This window comes from Girardinichthys multiradiatus, chromosome 23, assembly GCF_021462225.1.
Source record: "Girardinichthys multiradiatus isolate DD_20200921_A chromosome 23, DD_fGirMul_XY1, whole genome shotgun sequence".
NCBI lineage: Eukaryota > Metazoa > Chordata > Actinopteri > Cyprinodontiformes > Goodeidae > Girardinichthys > Girardinichthys multiradiatus.
The window spans coordinates 39519361-39544783 of NC_061815.1; the positions used below are offsets into that span (position 1 = coordinate 39519361).

General features: G+C 39.1%; 1 protein-coding gene across 1 annotated transcript in view; it reads right to left on the reverse strand.

Annotated features, from left to right (window-relative positions):
- Positions 1 to 50: 50 nt before the first annotated feature.
- Positions 51 to 25423, reverse strand: part of map7d3 (MAP7 domain containing 3) — a 36443-nt gene continuing 11070 nt past the window's right edge. Inside the window, 19 exon segments of the mRNA XM_047352924.1 lie at positions 51 to 2521; positions 2601 to 2893; positions 3587 to 3731; positions 3825 to 3897; positions 4004 to 4057; positions 4430 to 4715; positions 4888 to 5014; positions 7149 to 7369; positions 7454 to 7584; positions 9248 to 9387; positions 11546 to 11671; positions 14516 to 14614; positions 14932 to 15033; positions 16248 to 16355; positions 19535 to 19618; positions 21126 to 21237; positions 21453 to 21616; positions 21877 to 21957; positions 22263 to 22364. Coding sequence (XP_047208880.1) covers positions 2514 to 2521; positions 2601 to 2893; positions 3587 to 3731; positions 3825 to 3897; positions 4004 to 4057; positions 4430 to 4715; positions 4888 to 5014; positions 7149 to 7369; positions 7454 to 7584; positions 9248 to 9387; positions 11546 to 11671; positions 14516 to 14614; positions 14932 to 15033; positions 16248 to 16355; positions 19535 to 19618; positions 21126 to 21237; positions 21453 to 21616; positions 21877 to 21957; positions 22263 to 22364 — 2456 coding nt within the window. The 3' untranslated portion in view covers positions 51 to 2513.

Consider the following 25423-nt stretch of genomic DNA (forward strand, 5'->3'; position numbering starts at 1 on the left):
CTTGTTTTTCTTTCCTTTAGAGCTAGAAACAGAATCGCAACAGAGGAATATTTTCGCTTCATTTAAACTTTATTCTTTTAACAGTCTGTATCATATCTGTTCTCTTTAGATATATTTACAGTACAGATTTTATTTGCAGACAAGGGGGTTTATACCAGATCTTCCAGAGAAATATTTATAGTCACAGAGTTGCCCTGGTTGGGTGGACTGATTGTCGAGGCCAAGGTAAAGACACCGTAAACAGTAAGAATGCAATAAAAACAGTACATCTCAAACTAAGGCACCTTTCTATTCTATCAAAGATAATATGAAGACAAAGAGCTTTAAGTTTAGTACTTAAGAGATGCAGCAGGAACTGAAAAACAAAGTCTGCAACTATAAACAGGATCTACCCATGACGGGGAAGCGGATCAGGAAGGATTTGAATGAACAGAGTTAAAACACATCACAAATACCACATATCACAACTCGTCTTACAGTGAAGCCACTCCTCAGTAACAAGTCATCTCGTGTAGGGCGGAGCGTTTTCTCCAAGACTTCATAAAAATGAATGCTGAAAGCAAGCAACTCTTAGGGATAAGGTGAGCAAGTAATGAAGGAGTTCTGTAACAATCATCTTGCTTGTTAATGTTGAAATGTTTTAAGCTCAGAGTCTTGTCGTGTATAAAGAGGTTTTTAGTAACCCATCAGAGAACACTGCAAATGTCAAGCTCCACCAAATCTCATACTTGGATTTTTCAAGCAAAGGGACTTTTAATGTTTCAACACATTTCAAGAAGAAAATGAAGAAACAGAAAAAACAAACAAACATAGAAATCAACAAGATGTTCCCCTTTACCGCAGTAGGATAGATTAAACCTGAGCTGATGTGCCACCATCTTTTGACAGGATATAAAACGACTCGTGTCACAGCTCAAACATGATGCCAAGGACCAAACTGGCTCTAAAAACTTCAGCTGGTTTTCGTTAATTTGATCCAGAAGAATCTGAAACTGAGATTAATGTTAGCAGCACTGCTCACCAGATTTAAGGAAATTATTTAGTAAAACTCCAGCTGGACGTTTGCTTTGCAGAGTCTCTTTGTTAGAGGGTTTTATTTATGGGTTCTAACATAAACAAGCCAAACTGAGCTAAACCAATCACAGCGCACCACTCAAACCATCTCAAACCTAACAGTAACCAATATAAAAAACCCACAACCTGAGCCGCTCCTTCCTAAACATGGCTTCACTTGCCTAATACTGGTTATATACAAAGTGTAATAACACTTAAATACAAACATAAACAATCTGCCAATTTCTAAACTATAAAAAGAACTGAAATGCATTTTGTCAGGTGTAGCAGCTAATGGAAGGAGGTGAAACTGAGGCAGAAGAAAAGCCCAAAGAAAATCTGATTTTTAGATTAAGCAAAAGGTAAACTATGGAGTTCACAACAAACATACCATCCTGAAGAGAAACCTCGGATTGTTTCAAGTGATGTTCTGGGAAGTTTTGATCAGTAATAGCTCCGTCTACTGCAGATAAGGGAAAAATTACAGACACTTTCACACAACTTTAAAAAATCCAAACTATCCCTTTGACAAGTTTGTTACAGTTACAGGTATTCAAACAGCTGGATGCAAACATAGGGTTTGAGACTAAAACCAGATCCATTACAGGGAAGCTAGTAAACATTAGTTCTATTCACATAAACTAACCATGAATGCAACATAAACACTCTTCTGCAACATCCTCGAACTGTGCCAGGTCAAAACATTTCACCTTTGTGGTTATGAAGCCCTCTAGTGGCCAGAAAAGGGGAAAACAGGACAGGGTGAAAAAGCCGTCATCAGAAACATCATGCGCAGGTTGCTGAACTGTGTTTGCACGACCTTCATGACGATTATGCATTTTAGCACTTAGAAAACATTCAAAGTTGGGGAATAAAAGGTAAGGCCATACGTAGCTGGGTGCTGCAAAAAGCAGCCGGTCAAGTAAATTTAGTTGAACCACATGCAAAACAAAAACCCTTTCCACCCAAACCCAGACAGAATAATAATGATGTATTAACATTTCTTTCAATAATTATAATATAACTCACATGGCCTGACTTTCATGTGTCATGGAATATTGTCATACAAGAAAAACAAGACTAAACATATAACAATAATTACAACAACGATAAAGCCAAAATTAATAAGTTATAAGAATGCACCCCTAACAAAATGAAAATAAAAAAAAGTTTTTGACACAAAATTGAAAAGAACTAAACGGAAGAGGAAAGACGAGGAATATGAACATTTCCCTGAAGCGTGACATTTTTTAATATACATAAATGTAATTAAATCCGTTTCCTCATTGTGTTGGGTGCAAATGCAGCACTTAGGGTGGTCTTTCCATTTCGTCTTGTGCGCCTCCTGCAGGAAGAGGTGGAAACTGTTTGGAACGACTAGAAGATTCTTTTAGGGATCTCAGTTGGAAAGGAAAGTTTGGAGTGCAACAAAAAGAGGCTTCTCAGCGACAGCTGCAGCATCAAATCTCTGCAGAGATGAAAACAAGAGTTAGTCTACAGGGAGTTTATACAGAGTCAGCGTTTAAAGCAGTGAAGCGAAACCTCACCTGACATGGCTTCTATTGGTTGATTAGAGGAGTGCAGGGTGCTGATAGAAGTTCCCTTGTCCTCAAAGGCCACCCTGGTCCCATCTGCACTCCCGTCACAGTTGATCAAAACTTGGTTACAGTCCTCTGACTCGATCAGAGGTCGGGTCTTTGAGTGGACGTTGGTGTCGATGAGCTCCTCAAAGCTCCACTGGCTGGACTTCCCGTTGAGGCTGGACACCAACCCCTCCTTGGTGGAGTCCTCTTCATTCAGGAACTCTGAGCCCTCGACGAGGCGGCTCTTAGGAACTGGACTGGAGAGTTTGAGAGGACCATTAATGGGAGAGGCGGTTCCTATATATTGTCCTTACTTTTCCAGACTCTAAATTGTCAGATTCACCATGACCATATAGATATCTCTACTGATGTCAGGCAAACCTAAAAAAAAACAGACTGACAGACGTTAAATAGACCAACAACCGATGGATAGACTGATGGACAGACAAATGGATGGTTGGGAAGAACTTTCCAACCAGATGTTGAAAAATTTTGATTTAAATTTCATACTTTATGACTCTTTGTAAGTAGGAATCATATTTAGGAGTTCGGTCCACATTCGGCTCTGTCAAACTCAGGACCTTTGTCATTACACACGAGTTGCTGGGAATCCTGTTTCTGTGAGCTGCCCATGTGATTTCTAATAGTTCATTGGTCAAACTTCAGACTACATACAGCTTTAAAAAGGTCAACGAGGTGTTCTTTAAATGAATGATCAAAAACACATCAGCTGCTTGAAAAAGCGACCCATTTGTCAATGAAATATTTTAAGCACTGCCTGAATTGGTGCCAAGGGATCAGGGGAGAGTTTGATATAACCATAAGAAAAGGGATTACACCTTAAAATCTATTTTAAATCTACAGGAACATTTCCTGTTTTATGCATTCATCTGAGGAAAACTACTGTGAGGAAGAAGTCTGATGCAGTGTTGTGTTTCTTGATTTCATACCTTCCTGCCTGAGTCTCCTCAGCGGTTGTGCCGTTGGAGTTCTCCTTGTCTTCAGTCTCTGGATTTCCATTCATACCGCCTTCCTGGCTAACTACACCATCACCAGAGGACAAACTGTCCTGGTCACCCATCATGGTTACGTCATCTGTTTGAACAAGGTATGGCTCTATATTTGTCTCACATTCACGCAGATATAAATGCAAAAATGACTTAAATGTGACAATAGGGGCACACTTGCCTTTGGTTTCACTTTTCATCTCATCCTCACCTTCGTCTCCGTTCTCCTGTGCATATTTATCGTCGTCGTCTCTCTAAGCATCAGAAATAATCAAGGCATCAGTCAACACTCAGAGAAACACTGAAAGCAGCTTGAACATTTTAAAACAGCCGGAATATGCTAACTGAAGGTAACCTCACCTTCAAGTCATTTTGGTCCCCTTTTCTGGTTCTCTTCATTATTTCTTCAATTCTCTGAAAATAAAAGGACAAAAATCACATCAAGATTTATTCCACTAATGTTTTTATAAGATAAACAAGGTTTCTATGAGTTTCCATTTAGAAATTTTAGACATTTCCAGAGTTCTCAGTACTTTATTTTTATTTTAAGCTATAAAACACTAAAGAATGGATCGATGGTAGCAAAGACAAAAAGGAATAAAAGGTTACAAGCAAGGAAGGAAAGAAAGGAGTAAGGAGGGAAGGATGGATAAGACAATGGGATGAGTGTAAATACATCCTTTTTCCATACTCTTTTTCAGTTTTCATAGTTTTGTAGACAGTGTACCAACCCTTGGTTAAAGAAATGTAATCTGCTTGCATTCTTCATCAATCCATCCATTTTACCTTTTTCCTCTCCATTCGTTCTTGCTGGTTCTGCTGCATAATGCGGTCTCTTTCCTGACGGACTCTCTCTGCCTCCTCCTGGGCCTTGGCCTCGGCCTCCTCTCGTTCCTTTTGGAGCTCAACCTGCCTCAGTTCTTCTTCTTCTTCCATCCTTTTTCTTTCTTCCTCTGCTAGAAGAGCTTCCTCTTCTTCTTTTATTTTCCTCTCTTCGGCCAATCTCTTCTCCTCCTCCAGGCGTTTAAGTCGAGCCTCTTCAGCTAAACGCTCCTCTTCTTCTTTTCTCTGCCTAGATAAGGAAACAGTTGTACTTGGATCAAAACATGAATAAATCTGAATAGGTTATATCGTGTAAAGTTACACTTTTTAATAGCCATAAGAAACAAACATTTGTATTTATCAAACAGTAAAACTAAACAGTAATATATAACTTATGTGTCTCACTGCTGCAGTAATCTCACCTCTCCTCTTCCTCCTTCTGTATCCTAAGCTGCTCCTCTCGCTCCTTCTGCTCCCGCATCAGTCTTCGATTTTCAGCCAAGATCTTGGCCGCCTCAGCAGCTGAGTTAGTGCCGGTCGTCTTTGAGTCTGACAGGAAGAAAAGTCAATGCATGAGATAAATTTAGCACTTTCCGTTAATATGACTTTCTCCGTTTTCCAATCCAATACAGCCCCAAAGGAACGATATAAGTTCTTTTACCTGACAACGAAAAATGACAGAGGAGAGAGCGACACTTGTAGGTAAAGAAGTCCCGATATGGATCTAAAACTTTAGTCTTTAGTCTAGCGAGTTAGAGAACATAATAAAACAAACTAAAATTTTAGGGGCACTGGTATAAAATGCTATGCAAAAGCATTTTAAACGTCCTGTCCTTTTAAATTTCTGTCACATTTCATCCACAAACTTTAACCTAGTTTTTTTTATTTAGTTACGTGATAAATCAACACAAAGTGGCGCATAATTGGGATTTGAAAGGAAAATGAAGGAAACAGCAAACCTGTGACAGAAGGAGCCCTGGTTAGATGAGACTGAAATCGAACTCTTTGACCTACATGGAAAATTCTACAACACATGGGTGGCAGCATCATGCTGTGGGAATGTTTTAAATTAGCAGGGGTCAGAGTTGATTGCAAGATGGATGGAGCTAAATACAAGACAAGACTGGAAAAAATGTTGCAAGGGGCAAAACACTCAAGAATGTGGCGGATGGTTACGTTCCAACAGGACAACAACACTGAACATACAGCCAGAACTACAATGGAACTGGATGAAAGCACACTCATTTGGTAAAATGGCCTAATCAAAGTTCAAACCTAAATCCAATTGGGAATCTGGGGCATCACTTGAAAATGCATGTTTACAGACACACTCCATCTAATATGCCTGAGTTTGAGCTTTTTTGGAAAAAATTGCCAAAACCTAAGTCTCAAGATGTTCAAAGTAGGAAGAGGCAAACCTTAAAAACGTCTCCAGTTGAATGCATTTGGATTGAAAAAAACTGTTGGTCTAGCAGCTAAAATCCCATAACAATAATAACACTTTGCAGTTGTAATACAGACATTTAAGAGGGTGTGAACACTTTTGCAAAGTAGTGAATTTCTTAGCATTTATCCTTTAATACTTTAGAGCCTACATGGCTAAGTTGAAAGGCACAGACTGATAATTACATATAAACGGATCTTTCCTTATATAGCCTACCAAACAAATATTCTCAACAATAAATATTTATTTTTTTAATCATGAAGCAACTTGGTTTTCACAGCTTTCAAGTACTCAGTCCAAATAATTTTTAATCTGCTAATTTATTTTGCAGTACATGTTTCTGTCCAGAGGGTGGCAGAAGCAACAACAAACAAACAGGATGTGGCTCCAGCTGGGACATAAGTCTGCTCTGAGCGGATTTAATGCAGGCAAAAGTGCTTCCATGCCAATGTGCAACAAAAACAAGACTTTTTGTTATTTATGGTAGTTTATTAACACAGAATGTTTTTCTCCACATGGGTTGTTCAATTTTAGAGGGATTTCACCCCGTTAAAACGTTGCTGGATTTCATAAAGCGAACAAAGGACCCTGTATTTTATGTACTTCCGTTTACAGTCCATTAATTTGGTGGAAACAGGTACATGGTATATAGGTCAAGAAGGGATAGTTAGATATTTTACTTACTAAAGAATAAAGGAAACCTGGTCATTCGGAGGTAAAGGCTTAGAACAAGACCTGCCACAACACCAGAGAACAAATGTTTCTCTAGTCTGACAAAGCAGACATCTGTTTGGACCAACGTAACTAAGAGATGCTGTGAAATTTTGCATTTCTGGATGAACCAGATCTAGATGCCCGAGTTTTAATCTTTGTGGGCTGACTAGTGACACTGTCAGCTAAGCCAGTTAGGCTGCATTTTATAATAAATTTATGCTGTTTTGGCCTCATTATCATCAGTCAACACTCATAGTGATCAGCTGGGCTTACTTGGAGAGCTTGTTAGTAACTACCATTAAGAGACCGACTGAATTTGACTGAGGTGTGTTATACAATGAGAGTTACACTGGTTTGTTCAATCTGAACTGGACTATATGGTTGGACTGTACTAAAATAATTTGAAGTGGCTAGAGTTGAATCTGCTAAAAATAAACTGGACGGCTTTTTTGTAAATTACCTTTAGATAACATATTGTGAACAGGCACTATATAAATAGACTAAACTGAACAGGTCACAGCTCACCATCTTTGTCTTTGGTCTTACTGGCATCAGAGGCCTGTGGAGTCACAGGCTGAACAGGACCTAGATCCTTGGATTTGGAGTCCCTCTTTCGCAACGTCGGTGGTCCTGTTGGAGTGAGAGATGGTTTCTGGATGGGTGGGGGCTTCGCTAATGTGGGCTGGGGAGACGGGGGACGCTGTTTCATCGCAGTCGGTGAAGGTGGACGCATCTTGGGACTTTGCCTGTCAGAGGTAAAACTCAGTGGGTTACAATTCTTCATTTAGAATTAAATCAAAATAAGGGACTGGACCTGTGTAAAGTCTTACTTGGCTGTTGCTGGGGAGGGAGTTCTCTTTGGAGTTGGGCTGGGCGCTGGGGATGGTGAGCGATGGCGTCCCAAGGAGGTAGATGGTGAGGCGGGACGCTGGCCCCCAGGTGATGTTAATTGTTTGTCTTTCTGTAGTATTAAGGAAAAAACGATTTCAATGAGTTAAATGAAAATCCCCAAGTAAAGATTTCTTTTAAAACAAGGCGGCTATGAAAGAATGACCTTAAACAGCACTTATTTGTACTTAATTAACCAATATACTAATCAGGTGGACAAACACTGACATGTTAGAAACCACATGGGCCCCTAGGGTGAAATTTCATTCATGTCCAATTGCTCTATTTAGCACTGTAGACATGATAACAGATTGCCAGCAAGGTCATCCATGTGACTCCAGAAGAGATAAAGATGCAGCACTGTGCACCCCAATGCCTCACCATGTCTATGTCAGACTGTTCTTATAGGAACCTGTTTTAGCTTTTAGCATGAAATGTGATTACCATCGTCTCTGAAAGAAAACGTTTCTTCATAGCTGTGCAAAGCAAAAGTTCATATTCAAATCAACACTGAATTTTTTTAACCGTACAACTTAAGACATTAATTAATAGTACTGACATTTAGTTAAATATGTTTTAATCTCTAAACTATTTTATTGACCTGAATTTAAAACAGATACAGGAAGCGGACCTATGATGGTGAACTGAACAGTAGTACTTCTTACCGCAGCATCATACTGTGATGATGCCTTTCCATAGTTGGGTGTTTTAAAGTCTGTCATTTTAACTTGGAGAAAATATGAAACAGTTCACGGGATGCAAATTCCTCTGCAAGGCAACGTATAAGCCAATTTAAATGGCCGGAGTTATTCTTACTGAAAAGAAAAAAAAAAAGGCGCAAAGCCCCAACTTTATTTTCAAAACACACACAGAAGCTGTTAGATGTTTTCATACATTAAGGTGGAAATCTTGCTCTTCTGAAATTAGGCTCCTTGACCAGGGTGGAGTCTGCTTTGCATAGCCTGATCCGGTCATAATCAGACCACTGTGGATCCCTTTGTTTCGTGCAACAACAATAAGGCCCTTCACAACCACATAGGAGGTTGAGAACAGGCAGATTTTGACGGAGAGCCAGGCACCAAAGGCCACCAAGTTGGAACACAGAGGTAAACTTGTGTGTGGGAGTAGGAAACTAATCATCCAAAGCATAAACAAATTCAACATACAGGTGACCGGAAATGTTCAAAGCACAGGAGGGGCCAACATTTGCCTATGGTTAGCATCCTGCATAAGTACTTTGACAGGCAAATGTAAATAAGTGCATATAAATTAGTTTATGATGTCATTTTGTTTTTACTAGAATAAAGTTCTTTCAGTGTTAGGGCCTGTATTTGGTGTCATTATGTTTAAATACCTCTGCAAAAAACTAAAACTTGCATTGAAAAACAATTTTTTTTCATTAATGGCTACTATAAACCTAGCAAATTTGTTAACCATTAAAAATGGTTTGAAAGGTTAACTCCATTAGGAGGCGAAAATCAAATTTACAGTTTTTCCACCACAAAAAAAAAAAAAGTCCATCAGACGCCTTCATCAGTGAGTCACTGTGTAATTTGAATACAGTTTGGATTACATCGACATCCAAGAAGTCCAAACTAGGTACCCTCAATCAGCGTTCCATTAAAAAACATTCTAATCACTGACAGATACAGTTATTTTAAATTGAAATAACCTACATTAAAATGTAATAGGCTGCAACTGTTATTGCAGAATGATTTCAATAAAAGACCTCTCACCAGAGACGGGTCGAGGGCTTCGCTCGCTGACTTTGAGGTGGTCATGCCGCTCTTCTGTCGGTCAATGCTGCGACTGCGCACGGGTCCGTGCGGTGGGTTCAGGGGGCTGGCAGAGGCTGAACGAGGACACAGGTGACACTCTGGTAAAAGACACAGTCATCGCAGGGGCCAGGGGAGCACAACCAATGGAAGGAGTGAGAAGCGACCGAGTTGGGCAGCAAGCAGCAAATGAAGAGAGTTGATGGAAAAACAGAGGGAGATTTGGGGAGGAAAAAAGAGATGGAGAAGCAGATGATGGTTGGAGGAATTGTAGGAAGAGTGGTTTGTAAGGGAACAAAAGCACACAAAGAGCAATTTGTTAGATGTAGCACTTAAGCAGGCAGTAGGTTGATTTCTAAATTTTGGGAGATACAATGAGCAAGGAGCAACAATGTAACAAAATTCCCAAACACACACTGCATCCACCAAAGCTTCTGCACACAACATAAATATCTCAGCACAAAGCACATCCTAACACAAAGAACACAAAACTACTAAAAATATGAAAGAACAGACATCATACTGAAAACACACACTGAACTACAAGGACTTTTTTAAAAACACCAGCCAAACACTTTTCATGAGTATGACTGTGATTTGTGTGTAAAACGTTTCTAAAATTTGGATTTGGTGCTTTTGGGTTTGACAACAAACATTAGAAAAGTTACGGTATGAAACGTCTCGCTACGATTACCTTGAATGAAAACACCACAGTTTAACTGAATCAAGGCATTTACATGAACTTTTTACAGAACCGTATAAGATGTTTAGAAGCATCGATGAGGCGTTCTCGACCATTTATTCTGGTCGAACACATTAAAAGAGGAAAAATGTGCTGCAGGTTGTTTGATAGAGGTGATATTTTATTTTCTGTTGAGCTCAAAACTAACAGGTACTATGAGAATGTATGCACATAAAATATGTCCCTAAACTTTAGCTGATGCTTTTTATTAAACACAAGAACAACATCAAAGTACACGCTGTTGTTTTATCTGTTTATAGACGGAAATTTTTGGGCAGTCTTAGTTTTTGATGCATTAAGTACATTTAAAAAAATTAGAATTTTCAATATTTGATTTGCTAATTAGTTTGGAGCCGGTCATGAAAAATTGGGGAGGGGGAGGGCTGTGTTACTTATTGCTTCATCTAGCTGGAGAAAACTCCAGACACACCTGTACTTTCTCTGGAATCTCATTAAATCCACTTTAAACTGTAGGAATGGCATGATGGAAAATTGTTGCAGTACTAAAACTAACTTTTAAAAACTGGCCCATGTGAATAGTAGCAGCTGTCAGGAACCATGGTAATCATGTTTACAGCTGGGAGTGAAAATAGCATTCTGCACCAGCTTGCTGTGTCAGATTGTGGGATTAGCCGTCATAATCCTGAGACCTGGAGCACTCTTCCTGCCACAACATCGATCCAAACTAGCTTTGTAATTCATTGTGACGGCACACTGAGCAGCAGCGATGACTAACACACCCTGTCACGAGCTACCACTACTTCTGTGGACGATGTTTCTCCTAGGCCTACGCTTGGTAGATCAATAGTTGTTAATGGGTTTGTAATGGCCGGTCAATAATCACCACAACATAAAAAAGAAACACTTTGCAGTTCTAAAGTAAGACCTTGCTTCGTAAAACATAAAGTATACAAGGAGCTATCTGTTTTGTATTCCTATCATCCACAGTGACATAAAACACTGGCTATGACTTTAGAGCAGAAATAACCAGATAAGATGTTCAAATATCAATGAAATCCCCAGAAACGTGGCCTCAATACCAGAACACGTGTACAAAAACACACCAAACCTTTTCGGACATAACAAGAACCAATGGGTAATCAGCTTAGAGTAAATCTCCCAGCATGGACCATGTGGCTCCTCAGATGGAGAGAAATGCTCATGGCCGAGGCTGCAGCACAACTCAGCTCAACAAACAGCCGATTGTGTCAGGACTGAAAGGACATCTGAATACTTTCTCTCACATGAGTGTAACGTACGGCAAGTAATTAGTATGCAAACAGCTGATTGCTAAAATGGAGGCTTTTACAACGTTTTTCTGTAATTCTACCATCGAGTTCAGGCCAAAGGGAATTAAAAGCATGTAGGTGTGCAGTACAGCATTAGGAGGAGCCCACAGAAGCATTACTAAGTAATAAGCAAGTACTTTTTAGACCCTAAGCTTCTCTAATAGGCAGGAGAGGGGTATTGATGCAGCCATCCTTCTTCTGAGTCAGGGTCTCCTAGGTGGAGTTTACCTGTAGCATCTGATCCTTCAGCAGAGAGGGCGGCGGCGCTCTTGCTCCTAGCTAGTGAGGCCTGGGTGGGAGTGAGCAGGCGACTAAGGACCCCTTCATCCACAGTACTGGCCGGTGGCTTGCGGGCTACACGGCCGAAAAATCACCGAAAAACAGCAGAAGAAGGAATGGGTGGATGAGAGTGGGGGGGGATGAAGGCAAACAGAAAAGTCACCAGGTGATTTCACAGGAGAGAATCATATTGAACCAAAAGTTATGTCTCTGTAATCATACATGGACGGTTTATCAACTGTTATCCTTTTAGCTTTCAGCAACATTTAGTGACAGGCTGTCGTCAATAAAAGGACACCATGGATGAGCACAGAGATAAATGATCTGAAACTGAACATAAGTAAAAACAGAAGGTAAATGAGATTGAGGCCGAATCAATGGTTCCCTGATGGAGGAATGCTGATGAAAAAAATAACCATTAACTGATCTTGAAAAAGGAGGAATAACAAGGTTGTGTGAAAAGAGAGAAAAGACGAAGTGACAGAGTGAGTGAATGTGACCATGCAAAAGTTATTTAGCCTCTGCTGCACATCTTTACAGTAGACATAAAGATATGGCCAATATAAAACATCCAAATAAAGAATATGGGACAAAGTCACTCTGATGGATCCTTATACCACAACAGAAACAAAGAAGTGCTGCTTTTATAAATGATAAAGTGAAAATTCCCCATTTAGGCTGTTTTGCAACCTAAGATACAAAGATAAAATTACAAAGCCTTGAAAAAGCATTCATACCTCTAAACATTTTGTTACACAACCACAAACGTCAATGCATTTTTATCAGAACTTGATGTTATCGACCAAGAGAACGTAGTGAATAAGTTGTAAAGTAGAGGAAAAGTGATTTCTAATTGTCTGATAATTTGCATTCATGCCTACAGAGTTGATACTTTTCACTGCAACTAAAATAAAAGTATTTTAGGTAGTTTTTGAGGTATTTCTCTACCAGCTTTATAGATCAAGAGTTTAATATTTTTTGCCTATTCTTCTTGGCATCATAGCTCAGGTTCATCAGATTGGATGAAAAGCCTTTGTGACAGTGTGGAAGTTGGCTGAGTCATTGTAACACATGACCTTAGTCATGTGTTACAATGAGATCTTATCTGGAAGTTAAACTTCAGCTAAGATCAGCCTCTAACAAGTTTTCCTCCAGGATTATCCAGTATTTAGCCATTGTCCAATCAGCTCGGAGCAGCTTCTCTGTTCCTGCTAAATAAAAATATCCCCAAAGAATGATGCTGCCACCACCATGTTTCACATTGGCAACGAGTCATATTCTGGTATCATCTAACCAGAACACCTTCCATATTTTTCTGTGTCTCCTTCATGGCTTGAGGCAGACTTTTTACACACCAATTATGTCATTCTTTCAAAAATGGCTCTCTCTTTGACAGTCTTCAATAAAGGCCAGTTTTGTAGGGAGTACCTGACTAAGTTGTCCTGTTAGCGATGGATTCTTCCACCTGCTGTTTAGATCTCTGCAGCTCCTTCAGATTAATTTTGGCTGCTTCTTCAATTAATGCTCTACTCGCACACCTGTCAGTTCATGACAAAAACTAAGTTTTAGTAGATTTATACTAACCCAGCTTTAAACACCCACCAAACTTTATCCCCTGACCTGTCGACTACGTTGCTTGGTCTTCATGGTGCCGTTTGTTCTCTTGTAATGTTCTCTTAAAAACCTCTGAGGCCTTTACTGGACAGCTGTATTTATACTGAGATGAAATCAAATACAGATTAACTCTATGTACTAACTAGCTGACGTCTGAAGGTAGTTGTTTGCACTGGATTTAATGTAAGGATATCAGATTAAGTATAAATAAAATGCATTGCAAACTTTTCAGCTTTTTTAAGAAATTAAATACATTTATTTCAATTAAAAAACATCTTTAAAAGGATATATTATTTTTCTTATATTACATCTATTTGTGTTGGTCTGACACGTAAAATCCCAGTAAAATACAGTGACATATGCCAGTTGTAATGTGACAAAATGGGATAAGTTCCAGTGGTATGAATACTTTTGTAACGTCACTAAACACTAGCGTTTTAACCGGTGATGTAGATTCCCATTTCTATTTAAACCCCTTTCTGAAGCGACATCTGCTGGTGACACATCCATGAAGAACGGTCTTTAATTCAGGTTCAAATCTCAGTTTTTAATTGTTCCTAGACACGGTTGGGCCAAGGAAGTCCGTGTTTAAGAGGATTTATGGTTGTAACGTTCTGCTTCATTAACCCACAGTTCTCCACACAGAAAAACACATTCGTACAAGACAATACCATTATTAGAATTTCACGGGCACAAATAGGCAATGTCAAAGAAACACAAACAAAAAAGGCACTTGTGGTTAACAGCAACACAGCGACTGCAACAAGCTGCTGCTGCTTCTGAGCGTTCGTGCTGCTGTGGAAGGACGGCACTGACAGACACCACACTGAAGCTGCACCATGTTAAATCCAGCAATGACGTCATCTTGAAGGTCGAAAACAACCATCACTTTGATTCAACAGGACAAAAAACTGTTAGAGCAGACACCACACAACAGAACCATTCCTGTGCTGATGCTTAGTAATGAAAAAGTCACAAGAAATGAACTGAATCAGAAAAAGCTGAACAGGGTTGGATCTGGTTGGGTAGGAAAGCAGAAATGTTAAATATTTTATCAGAATCAAAAGCAGCATAATGGAAAAATAGCATCTGCTTTAAGATTAATACGCCATTTAATGAGAAAGAGGTTATAGGAGAGAACACAAGCCAGACGTTTAGAGGAAAACCAACCATGAGCTCAGCAACACTCAACTTGTATAAACATTCCTCTCAAAAGTTTAGAAAAAGGAAGCCATCAGAGCAGAATGCTTGTTATTAAAAAGGATGAGACCCGAGCAATGCATGCTGATTTTACATGCTAGCCACCTTGATCATCCGTTGTCCCCTTATCAGGCTTGGAAGGGGTCTGTGCTCTGCCCACACTTACTCGTGTGAGGGAGGAACTTCTCTTCTTCACAGAACGGCCTACAGACATGAGAGTGGAGTTATAGCCAACCAGACACTGGGAGGGAGTTAACAAGTAAAAAAAGGAAAGAGTTTATGAGTCATGTGCACTTCATCTGGCCTTATGCAAGTCACCAGGGTTAGCGCTGGCAGCAGCTGATGTCCTTGTTTAAGAGATAATGGCTAAACACACATACAAGCTTTTCCACCATCTAAGCTAACTTTTTCTTTCAAAACCACAGTTTCAGAGTTAAAGGTTTGCTCTGATAAGTGATGTGATAGATCCAGACTTAGTTCTGAAAGCATAACAAGGATAGAAGAGAGGGGATCGTCTGCACCTGTCTGTTCCACCTGAAGCTTTTTGCCATCTTCCTTACTGGCCTGAGCATCAATGCCATTGCTTGGCAACCGGTTACAAGATGAACTCCTTGTCCTAACACCTGAGAGACAATAATCAAACACCCACAGATGAAATTAGATGAAAATAAAGTGTTGGAAATATAAGAAAAGTCTTTTAGACATTACTTATTTTACTGCCTTATACTTAAGGCAGCATACAAATAAGAAGTTAATAAAAATTAAATGGGAAGGAGGAAAATGTCTCAATCACCCGACCTCCTTTTAAAAGGAACATCTTAAAAAAAAACAATATTGAAAAGTTAGTATATTCAGTAACAAAATTAAAAACTGAAAGTCATATATTGATCTATTGCACAAATAAATATGAAGTGTTTATTTCAGGAAGTTTTAATCATTATAGGTAATAGTTATGAAAACCCAAAACTAGAACTGTGAATACAGATATGTAATGGCCTATACAAATCATGGAAAAACAGCTGACTTGACAGATGTCAATCAGATAGTCAGGGACTTCCTTCACCTGGAGGGTAAGCCACAATAGGCATTTGCTAAAGAACAGAGTCTTATGTCCAAAGAATATTATTGGAAAGTTGAGTGGAAGGAAAAAGTGTAACAAAAGACTGTGCACCCGCAACCTCCATGCCACATCCAATTTATACAGTAATTCAAGTAGAAGAATCCCTGACCAAGTATGGAATAAATATACTGTACAGTACACAGACATATTTTGAGAAGGCTAGCATTTACGTTGTTAAAATTCCTGTTTTTAAATTGGTCTTCATAATATGTATTTCACTTTTTTACTTGTAGTCACTCCTGTCAATTAACCTTTGAAAGACATACAAATTAACTGAGATACACGTGTATATTTATTTTGTTCCTGTATAAAGCAAAATTTATTTCTGCATTCCAGAGCTAAAATCTTTACTGTAAATCAAATGTTTCTTTAAAAAAACAATAGTAAAAATGCTAGACAGTGAAGACACACTACCATTTGTTGACTAAAACTATGCATTTGTTTTAGACATTTAATTCAAGACTTAAAAAGAGACAATTAATAAAAACAGGCAGCAGAGTTTCAGGGACCCAAGTACCAAAGAGGCAATCTGAAAAGCTCTCAACAACTTCTCTGCACACCAGCAACAGACTGTTATAACCACTTGATATGTAAACATTGGGGTCAGAGTTTATTATACAATTAGTACTGACAGAGGTGGAGGCTTGAAGAAACCTTGTTAGTCAAGGAATCGGAGAGAAGGAGGAAAAAGAGGGAGGGAGGGAGGGAAGGACTTACTTTTGTCAGGTGATTTACCAAGGGCGGCAGAGGAGGAGGATAAACGTTTGCTGATGCCAGCCTCGGGCGGCTGTTTCAGGTTAGTTGTGGATGTGGAGCGCTTGTCAGCTAAGGGCAAGAAGGAAGAACAGACAAGGGAGGAGGGATTTACACAGGAGGCCAGGCAACAGGGAAGGGATTTCAGGTGCAGACAAGGGACTACAAGGTTCTACTACTTTCTAATTCCTTTAAGAGGAAAAGAGCATAATCTGCTTCATTAATCAGGTTTACTTCCATATCAATTTATTTACATGAGTTTATAATTATAAACACCGCCAACATTCAGCTAATACAATATAAATCCAGAACATCAGAGACCAGTTTGTGGTCAGCAGACAACAGATGCTGGGTTTAACCAACCACAAGCAGAAAGCATCAACAAAACCTTATTGTGGCAAACACAATAGTAGTCGATTGTTGAATTTCACTTGAAAAGCTTAGCTTCAATGCTACGTAGCCTATGCCACCTGGATATGCGTAGCTGTGGGGCTGGGCAATTTTACCTAAAGCAATAACTTGAATCAATAACCCCATTTGTATCCATTACACTGGGCCAAAGAAAGAGGAACAAAGAGCAAATAAGCAGCTGGCAGATGTTTGAAATTCTGAGCAAATGTCTCACATGTCTATGAAGTCAAATCCTATAAACTATAGTGTGATCTGAATATTCTGTCCTCCAAGGGTCTGAAACTGCTCTGTTGTTTCTTCACACTTTGTACCAGAGTACCTAAACCATTGTGTTTATATTTTTATTTTTCTTGGTACTTAAAAATGTCTGATTAATTAGGGTGATTGTTAACAAAAAAGGTTAAATCTTACATAATTTATTTCAATGGTAAATCATTTTCTCACCATTTTATAATATACCCCATTTACATTGATTCTGGTTCTGATCCCACTCATACTAGTAAGCATTTTAAATATGAGAGACGATAATGAATCTCGTTCAAACCAAAGCAACCCCTCTTGAGGGACGATAATATGTAATAGATTCTCACAATCACATTTCAACACTAGACTACTTATTGTAGGTACAAAAAAATAAAAAAGACAAAAACTGCAAAGGTACCAAATAGTGAAGTGGCAAAATCACCAGGACCAGTATGAAAACAACCCCATGCTGTCTTGGGCTGGATAGTACCAGCAAAACACACCATAATGTTGGTGAAAGTCATGCTGACGATATTCGTTGTGATAAATAAATATCTAACTAAAGTGTTGAAGTCTATGATTTGAGTTTGATGCAAATATAGGGCAGAGACAGCGAGTATTTTATCCCACGCTGCTAGAAACAAATGTAACCTATTTCTTTTTTTAACAAGATGGACCGGCTGAATCTGTTGTTTTAGCAACCTAAGTGTAACTTCTTATCGGCTTTACCAGAACATCTTGATGATCCTTCTAAAACGTTCAGGTGCATAAAACAAAAAAGCATCACCACATACAGGTACATCTGAAAAAGTTGTGAAAAGGTTCAATATATTTTTTTTTTTAAAGAGTGAAACACATAGGTTTCTTGTAGTTTTGATGATTATAGCTTACAAATAATGAAAACCCCGAAGTTCAGTGTCTCAGAAAATTCTAATATTACATAATATCAATAAAAAAGGATATTTTAAAGAGGCTTCTAAAAATATGTTGATTTCTATGCAGTTGGTTGGGGCTCCTTTTGCATAAATTACTGAATCAATGCAGAGTAGCATGAAGGTGATCAGCCTGTGGTTCTGCTGAGGTGTTCGGAAGCCCAGGTTGCTTTGATAGCAGCCTTCAGATCCTCTGCATTGTTGGGTCTGGTGTCTTTCATCTTCCTCTTGACAATAGCCTATATGTTCTCTGTGGGGTTCAGGTCGGGCCAGTTTGAAGTGGCTTTTGGTAACTTTGGCAGTGTGGATAAGTCCTTCTGGAAAATGAAATCTGCATCTCCATAAAGCTTGTCAGCAGGAAAAAGCATGAAGTGTTCTAACATTTCCTGGTAGATGGTTGCATAGACCAAGAAACAGTGCAGTTCTTTTCATCCTTAACCCAGATAAGACGCTTGCAACCCACGTGTAGGATTCGTCCGTGCGTAGTGGCTTTTGATGCACTGACTCCAGCCTTAGTCCATTCCTCCAAATTCTTGAATGGCTTTTCCTTGACAATCATCTGCAGACTGTGGTTATCCCTATTGCAGAAGCATCTTTTGCTACCACATTTTTCCTTCCACTCAACTTTCTATGAATATATGAATGCAGCCCGCTGAACAATCAGCTGCTTTACCGCTGACCTTTTGTGGCTTGCCCTCCTTGTGGAGGGTGTGAATTACTTTCTCCTGGACATCTGTCAAATCAGCAGTTTTCCCAATGGTTGTGCAGCTTAGTGACCCACACTGAAAGGCCTTTGCAGGTAATGAATCTGTATACAAGTTTCAATTTCTACAATGAGTGACAAAAATATTGAACTTTTTCACTATATTCTAATTTTTAAGATGTACCTGTATATGACTGGCATAGTCACCCTAGAAGGATGGTAATTATACAATTAGAATTAAGGTAACATTTATAGCAGTCCAGACAGTTCTTTGTGAAACTGATAAAGCATAGTGACTTTGTGATAAAAAAAAAATTTGCAATATATGGTACAGCTCTACTGCTACACCATATATCTACCTGCTGTTCCTTTTCTTTACAATATACTCATAATATATCCTATAATAGGCTTTGGAGGTTTAGCAGTAATGGCTGATAAATTCATAATATTTAGCATTGTATTCACTGAAGGAGAGCTGACATGTTGATTTTCTGTCTCTGTTTTTATACTTGATTGAGTTTCTTTATGCCCTGCATGTGTGTTATATGTGTGTGAAACAAGTAAAATAATGCTTTCTCGTTAAAGGGTGTTTTTCTTTTTTTGCCGTAGAGCTTTTTCAGTAGCTAAAGACCGCCTAAAGCAGCCTGACTGCCAAGATAAAGGTGACATTTTGGGAACAAGAAGAAATAACAAACAGGAGTAAATCGATTATTTTGCCCAAACCAACTCAACAGTGAGAGTGAGAGCGCCACACGTGCAGCTAATGACCAAAGTTAAGGAACTTTCATGACAAATGCCTTAAAAAAAAAAAATAAAAACTGTTAGTGAAAAAGTGCCAGTTAGAATGCAGGCAAGGTGTAGATGGGACAACATGTGCTGGTTGAAAGGACAGATGGTAACCAAGCCATTTGTGGTGCCAGTGACAGTCCATGCTGTACAAAGGTAAACAAATTAAACAAAACCTTGTCCACTCCTTGGTGGCTTTTCTGGCGAGGGAGTGGAGACAACTATAGCTACTGGAGAGGAGATGCTGGCGTCAGAATCTCCTGTGGGAAAACACAGCTCTCAGACAGGAGCAAAAACATGAGGATGGGACACGTCCTTCAAATAAAAAACAGAATGATATACTGTACACAACATATGGTACACGACACCGACTCCCTATGGTAACGTGGTTAATTCTTATGTTTCCAGTTAACAAAACAATGATGATGCAGAAAGTTAATTAAACAATTTGAATAAACAGAGGTTCATCAGTATTTTATAGTATTTTTCTAAACTATTCATACCAGTTGAATGGTTTCACATTCTGTCAAGTAACAACCAAAAACTTCAATGCAGGTTATTTAATTTTTTTTAGTAGACCAAAAAAAGTAGGACATAACTATGTTGGCTGTCACATCATGGTCTAGCAATGATTAATGGTATATTCAGAGGAGGAATGTCCTTTTGGTCCGGTTGTTTATTTTTTTCGTGTGATAATCGTTGCACCTGTTGGACAGAAATCACTAGGGCGGGACAGAGCACACACATGGAAATGGAGGAAAACTATCATGGAAATAATGCCTGCTGCACTTGTTCCGCATATTAGTGCAGTTATTACAGCCGCAAAATCATTGAGTGTCCAGGGCAGCTCATTCAACACAGGTTTTGCGACGTTCTATTTCTAATTTTGGAACAAATTTCGGTGATAGCGTGCTGCAAGCTGAAGGAGGCGATGTGCTCGGCGTGCCCTGACCCACGGCATGCTGGCAGCAGCGTTGCTAAGCAGCAGATGGCTGATCAGGTAGGATTTCAGTACAACGTTCAATTATGCTACCGGATACAGTAGCTTGTTTAAGTCCAAAGAGATATACATTCTCTGCAGTTGGGTCGGATCGATGCCGGTTCGTATTAACACCAGAAGTGAACTGCACCAGAGCTTGTTTTGAGGTCCCCTCAAAATCCTGGATCCAGATGGAGCTTCACATCACCACTAAAATCCAATAGTTTGTTCCTTGTCCTTAATACACACCTTGCCTGAAGAAATTATCCAAATCCATTCATTATTTTTTGAGATATTTTGCAAACAGACAGGCAGAAAAAAGCAAACGAACGTCGACAAAAACAAAACCTCTTTGGCAGAGGTAATATTTAGGTGACTTATGAAGGCAATGTGGCTGAAGTGGATTTGATTTAGAGGTAACCAAGTAAAGGGGACAGAATACAAATTTACACCAAACATTCTGGATTTTTTTTTTGAGAGCCATATATTTTCTCCCACGTAAAGTCCCCATAAGATACAATGACATTTGGTAGTTATAACGACAGAATGTGGAAATATTTAACTGGGTATGAAGACTTTTGCAAGGCAATGTACCACACAGTAGGCAAGAATGCTGTTATTTTGACCAAAACATTGGATTCACATTAGACAAGCGTCAACTCCTACTTCTGCTGAAATGTGAACTAACCAACTTGATGACCTTCATGTCTTGTTCTGAGACATATTTTTTTTTTTTTTTAAACAACACAAAACTACAACAGCATTTATAAACCGCCAGGTCCCTCTACCTGCTCGTCCTTCTTGGTCTGCAGACAGTCCTCCCCAAGACCACCTCTTCTGTCTCTGCTCAACACGCTGACTGCGTTCTAATGTTCGTCTCATAACTGCCTCATAGTGCTCCTAAAGAATGACAAGGACAGAGCAAAAGAAAACAAAGTCATTGTCTTCATCCAGTGACTGGCCTCTAGATAGAAGAAGAAGGGTACAAATATAAAGATGTCCTTCACTGTTGCTGTCACTGCACTACAGCCAGAACAAATGTACCAGGACCTAATTGTTTGAAAATTAATAAATAAATAAAAATATTTGTAATAAAACAATTCTTAACGTTTTACCTTTTCTTCTTCCTGCTTCTGCTTCCTTTTCTCCTCCACAGCCAATCGTTTCTGTTCCTCCTTCCTCCGCTGCTCCTCAAGCTTTTTCTGACGTTCCTCCATTTGGCGTTCCACTTGCAGCTTAGATTTGCGCTCCCGCTGCATGATCTGGGACTCCCGTATAGCTGACAACATATAAGGATTGTTAAAGTGTGCCGCTGAAAACCAGAGACTTAATCTGTTGTCCTCGATGACTGTGTGTGGTATAATCTCTATACTATACAAAGCACACTGGGCCCGGTTTGCCTTGAAGCTACTATTCATCAACTTGATTCATTGACAGTATTTTATAGAATAAATGTTTTACCTTGACTAAGTATTTGATAGTCAAAGAAAGTAAAACTTTATTTTCATGATTTCATACAAACCTATGTTGTTGTCTTACCCTGTTGTCTTTCTGCCTCCTCTCGCCTCTCTTTTGCCACTCGCAGCCTGTCGTCTACTCTAAGCGCGGCACCGTCAATAACTGGAAACATGCGAGTATGAAGTAGGTTAAAAACTAAAAACATGTGCAGCAACACAGACAACTAGCAGGTGAATTACACTGAAGCAGAGTGTCACAAAGGCTTTGTATCACACAGGCAGATGTGTTCATGTGACTGTCAATAATGAGCTTTGGCAACAGTTACAGTAATAAGATGATGACTAACCTCCTTTAAGCCACACCAGGAGGATGGCGGAGGTGGGTTGTGTTGTATCATTTAACATTATGGAAGATAAAGCTGTAAGAGAGCTTTGATTGTATCTGTATCAATGTGTGGTGTCGCATACCTGGCTTACTACCCTGAGGTTTAGATGGTGAGTTGGTTGTGGGTCCTGGACTGTTCGCTGCTAAGCTACGCCGCTCCTCGGCTTGTGCCTGTGCAGCTGCAGCTGTAAGGGGACACAGAGACGTCTGATTTACAGATGAAACTACGCACAAATACACACCATTTCTTTGAATAATCCTAAATAAATAGAGTAGTCTGGTTTATTTGAAACTTTAAGAATACATGCTTTTCTCTGTCCAATGTTTTCATTCCAAATGAATTCTAGTTCAAGAGAGCAGCAGATGATTTCCAGCCAACATCATATAGTCTACTCAGCCATTTGGCATAATCACCCGCATTTTGTCTCTCACTGGCAACTCTATTTAAAAATATCTGAAATCAATCCTTTGAAAGCTAATACTATTTACACAATTTAGTCAATGCAGGACACATTTCTACTCTTACAATTATCACTGCCTCGCTGAAAACCCCAAAGGCCACAAAGGAAGGAAATGATGAGGATGTGATAATTTTTTTGAGCCCTGGAATCAATTAAGAGCTTCTTTTTCCTCTGGCTGCCTAGTATTCAGCACTGCAGAACTGCTGACAAGGAGCAAAACGACCAGCAGTCCTGTGATACTCACAGTATTGACTGATACTTTCAAATCTGTCCTGAAAGGCTCTCAACTCACTCCACAACCAGTATGAAATGCTACTGTTGACATTTATCAAAAGCAATGACCTCAGCTGAACAAATCTTATATAGTAATGATTACAGAACACACTTTCACAAATGACACAGGCCTTATTTTTATTTATGGCACCAAAGCATGGCTGATGTGATGTGATTTTAATACCCGCAACTCTGTAATAATTAGGTGAAACAAACATTGAAACATTGGAAAACTGCAAAAGTATTCATACCAGTTCTTTTCCCATCACAACCACAAACTTTAATGCATTTTATTGCAATTTTATGAGTTACTTCAATATAATTATGAAGTAAGAGGAAAAAGGATGTCCTGTTGCTACAAGTCATGTAGGGGACAGAACAAAGAAGTGAAAGCAGATCCTCTGGTGGTGAGATCAAACTAAATTAAATATTTTTTTACTAACAATGAAACACACTCAACACACCATGCCCACACGGAAACATGGTGGTGGCAGCATCATGCTGCAACTATACTTTACCTCAGCAGCCACAGCAAGATGGCCAGAGCTGACCAGAAAGTGAATCTACGATGAATGGAGCAATAATGGAACAAAGCCTGTTAGCTGCAGCAAAAGCCGTAGGAGATTCATCATCCAGCAGGACAAGAAGAAGATGAGGGCTGCACAGAATTTCACCAATAGGCTGTCAGAGCAAAATAACTGTGTGCAATTTTAATACCACAAAGAACTGACTGGATTGCCATAACTGTGGGCTAACTTGTTCGAAGTGCCGTAAACTCGCAACTGCATGCCAACGTAAAACTCAGCTTGTTGGAGGCACGGACGAGAAAGAGACAGGAACATGTTCATTAATTGCAACTGAAGTCCGCACCCCAATATTTACCAATAATATCCCATGTTTCTAATGTCATGCAGCCCTACTGAACATAGAACCAGAGATACAATGGAATGGTTACGATCTTACCATATTCAAGTGTTAGAATGGCCTAGTCAAAGTTTCAATGAAAACCATGTATTCCTTTCCTTCCACATCACAAACATGCCCTACTTTGTTTGGCTCTATTACATTAATACATTGTTTTTAGTTGTAATGTGACAAAATTAGAATATTTTCAAGGGGTATCTCCTTCAGTCATGCAAGCCTTTTATATACTAAATAACTAAATAAATGAAAAAAGTACTTGTGAGAGCACAAATTACATGTAGAAATATATATAAAAGTGCCAAAGCAATAAAAGCAATGGAAAGTCAACCCATAAAAAGAAATACTGCTGACAAACAGTACTCAAGGCTCAGTGTTACTATTTCTTGTTTGTTAGGCATAAACAAAAACCTAAAATCTACAATTTCCATTGCAAATTTCACTCATGCACCGCAATCCGGAAATGTTCTGCATGACATGGTTATGTGAAGTCAGTCAAGTTTTTTTTATATTGCTGCAATTTAAAAAACAAGTCATCTCAAAGCTCTTCGCAATTTATGGCACCAAAGGTCAAGAAAGCATGGTTATTTCAAAAAAACGATTTAGAAGTTTTACATTATCTTCCATGTAACTAGACTTCTGCAAAAGTTACATCATACCATATACGTTTTCTTTCATACATGATTTACTTTGTTGTTGTGTGGTAACCAAATCGTCCTGCACACACCACATGCACTCATCATAGTTTCTCACACTAGAGTAACATGATATTTCCACCTGCCTGCATGGACACCAACTCCCTCCCAGTGACGAGGCAAAACTGAAAGGAGAGCCAAACACTGGCATAAAAGAGCCGCAATGCGGACATGAACAGATCAACTTCAGGGAATATCACAGCAGAAATTCTGAGCCCCTCCAAAGACACCCAGACAGTATGTATTTATCCAGAATATTAGTCTATTTAACCAAAAACTTATACCTCCAATGTTAGATATTGTAGGTATGTAAAGTCAATAAATGAAATATTCCAGCCACATTAGCAGATATCAGAGCATTCATTAATAGGTCGGAACATTTAGATCCAGAAATTGGCAGATGAAAGGTCCCATTGCGTTTGACTTCCTAAGGTCACATCTTTTATCAATAATATTGACAGAAAGTAAAAACATAAATATCTGACCGGAGCTCCACATTTCACGGTCTACCTTTAGTTTCTGTCTCATGAAAGTCTGAAATGAACATTTCTGAAAATCAAAGTATAATTCATGACATCAGTTGTCAGTGCAGAACATTTTTGCCAAACTTTATTTTCTGGTAAAAGCACAAGGAGGCCAGAAAGGGCTCTACGATTATCAGATCATTTGCATCAACATGTCACTCCTTCTGTCAGGATGGTCAACAGTCTCTTCTCCACGAATCAGAAACATAATGAAAAATAGTGAACAATGAAGTGAATTATGACTTTCGTACAAAGTTATCCTTCATTAAGGTTATATGAAAAGTTGCATGTTCCATTACAAACTTTAGATAATTGTGTCAGACTTTTTTTTTGAGTTATGAAAAGTTCTGCTCAGAAAAACACAGATGGT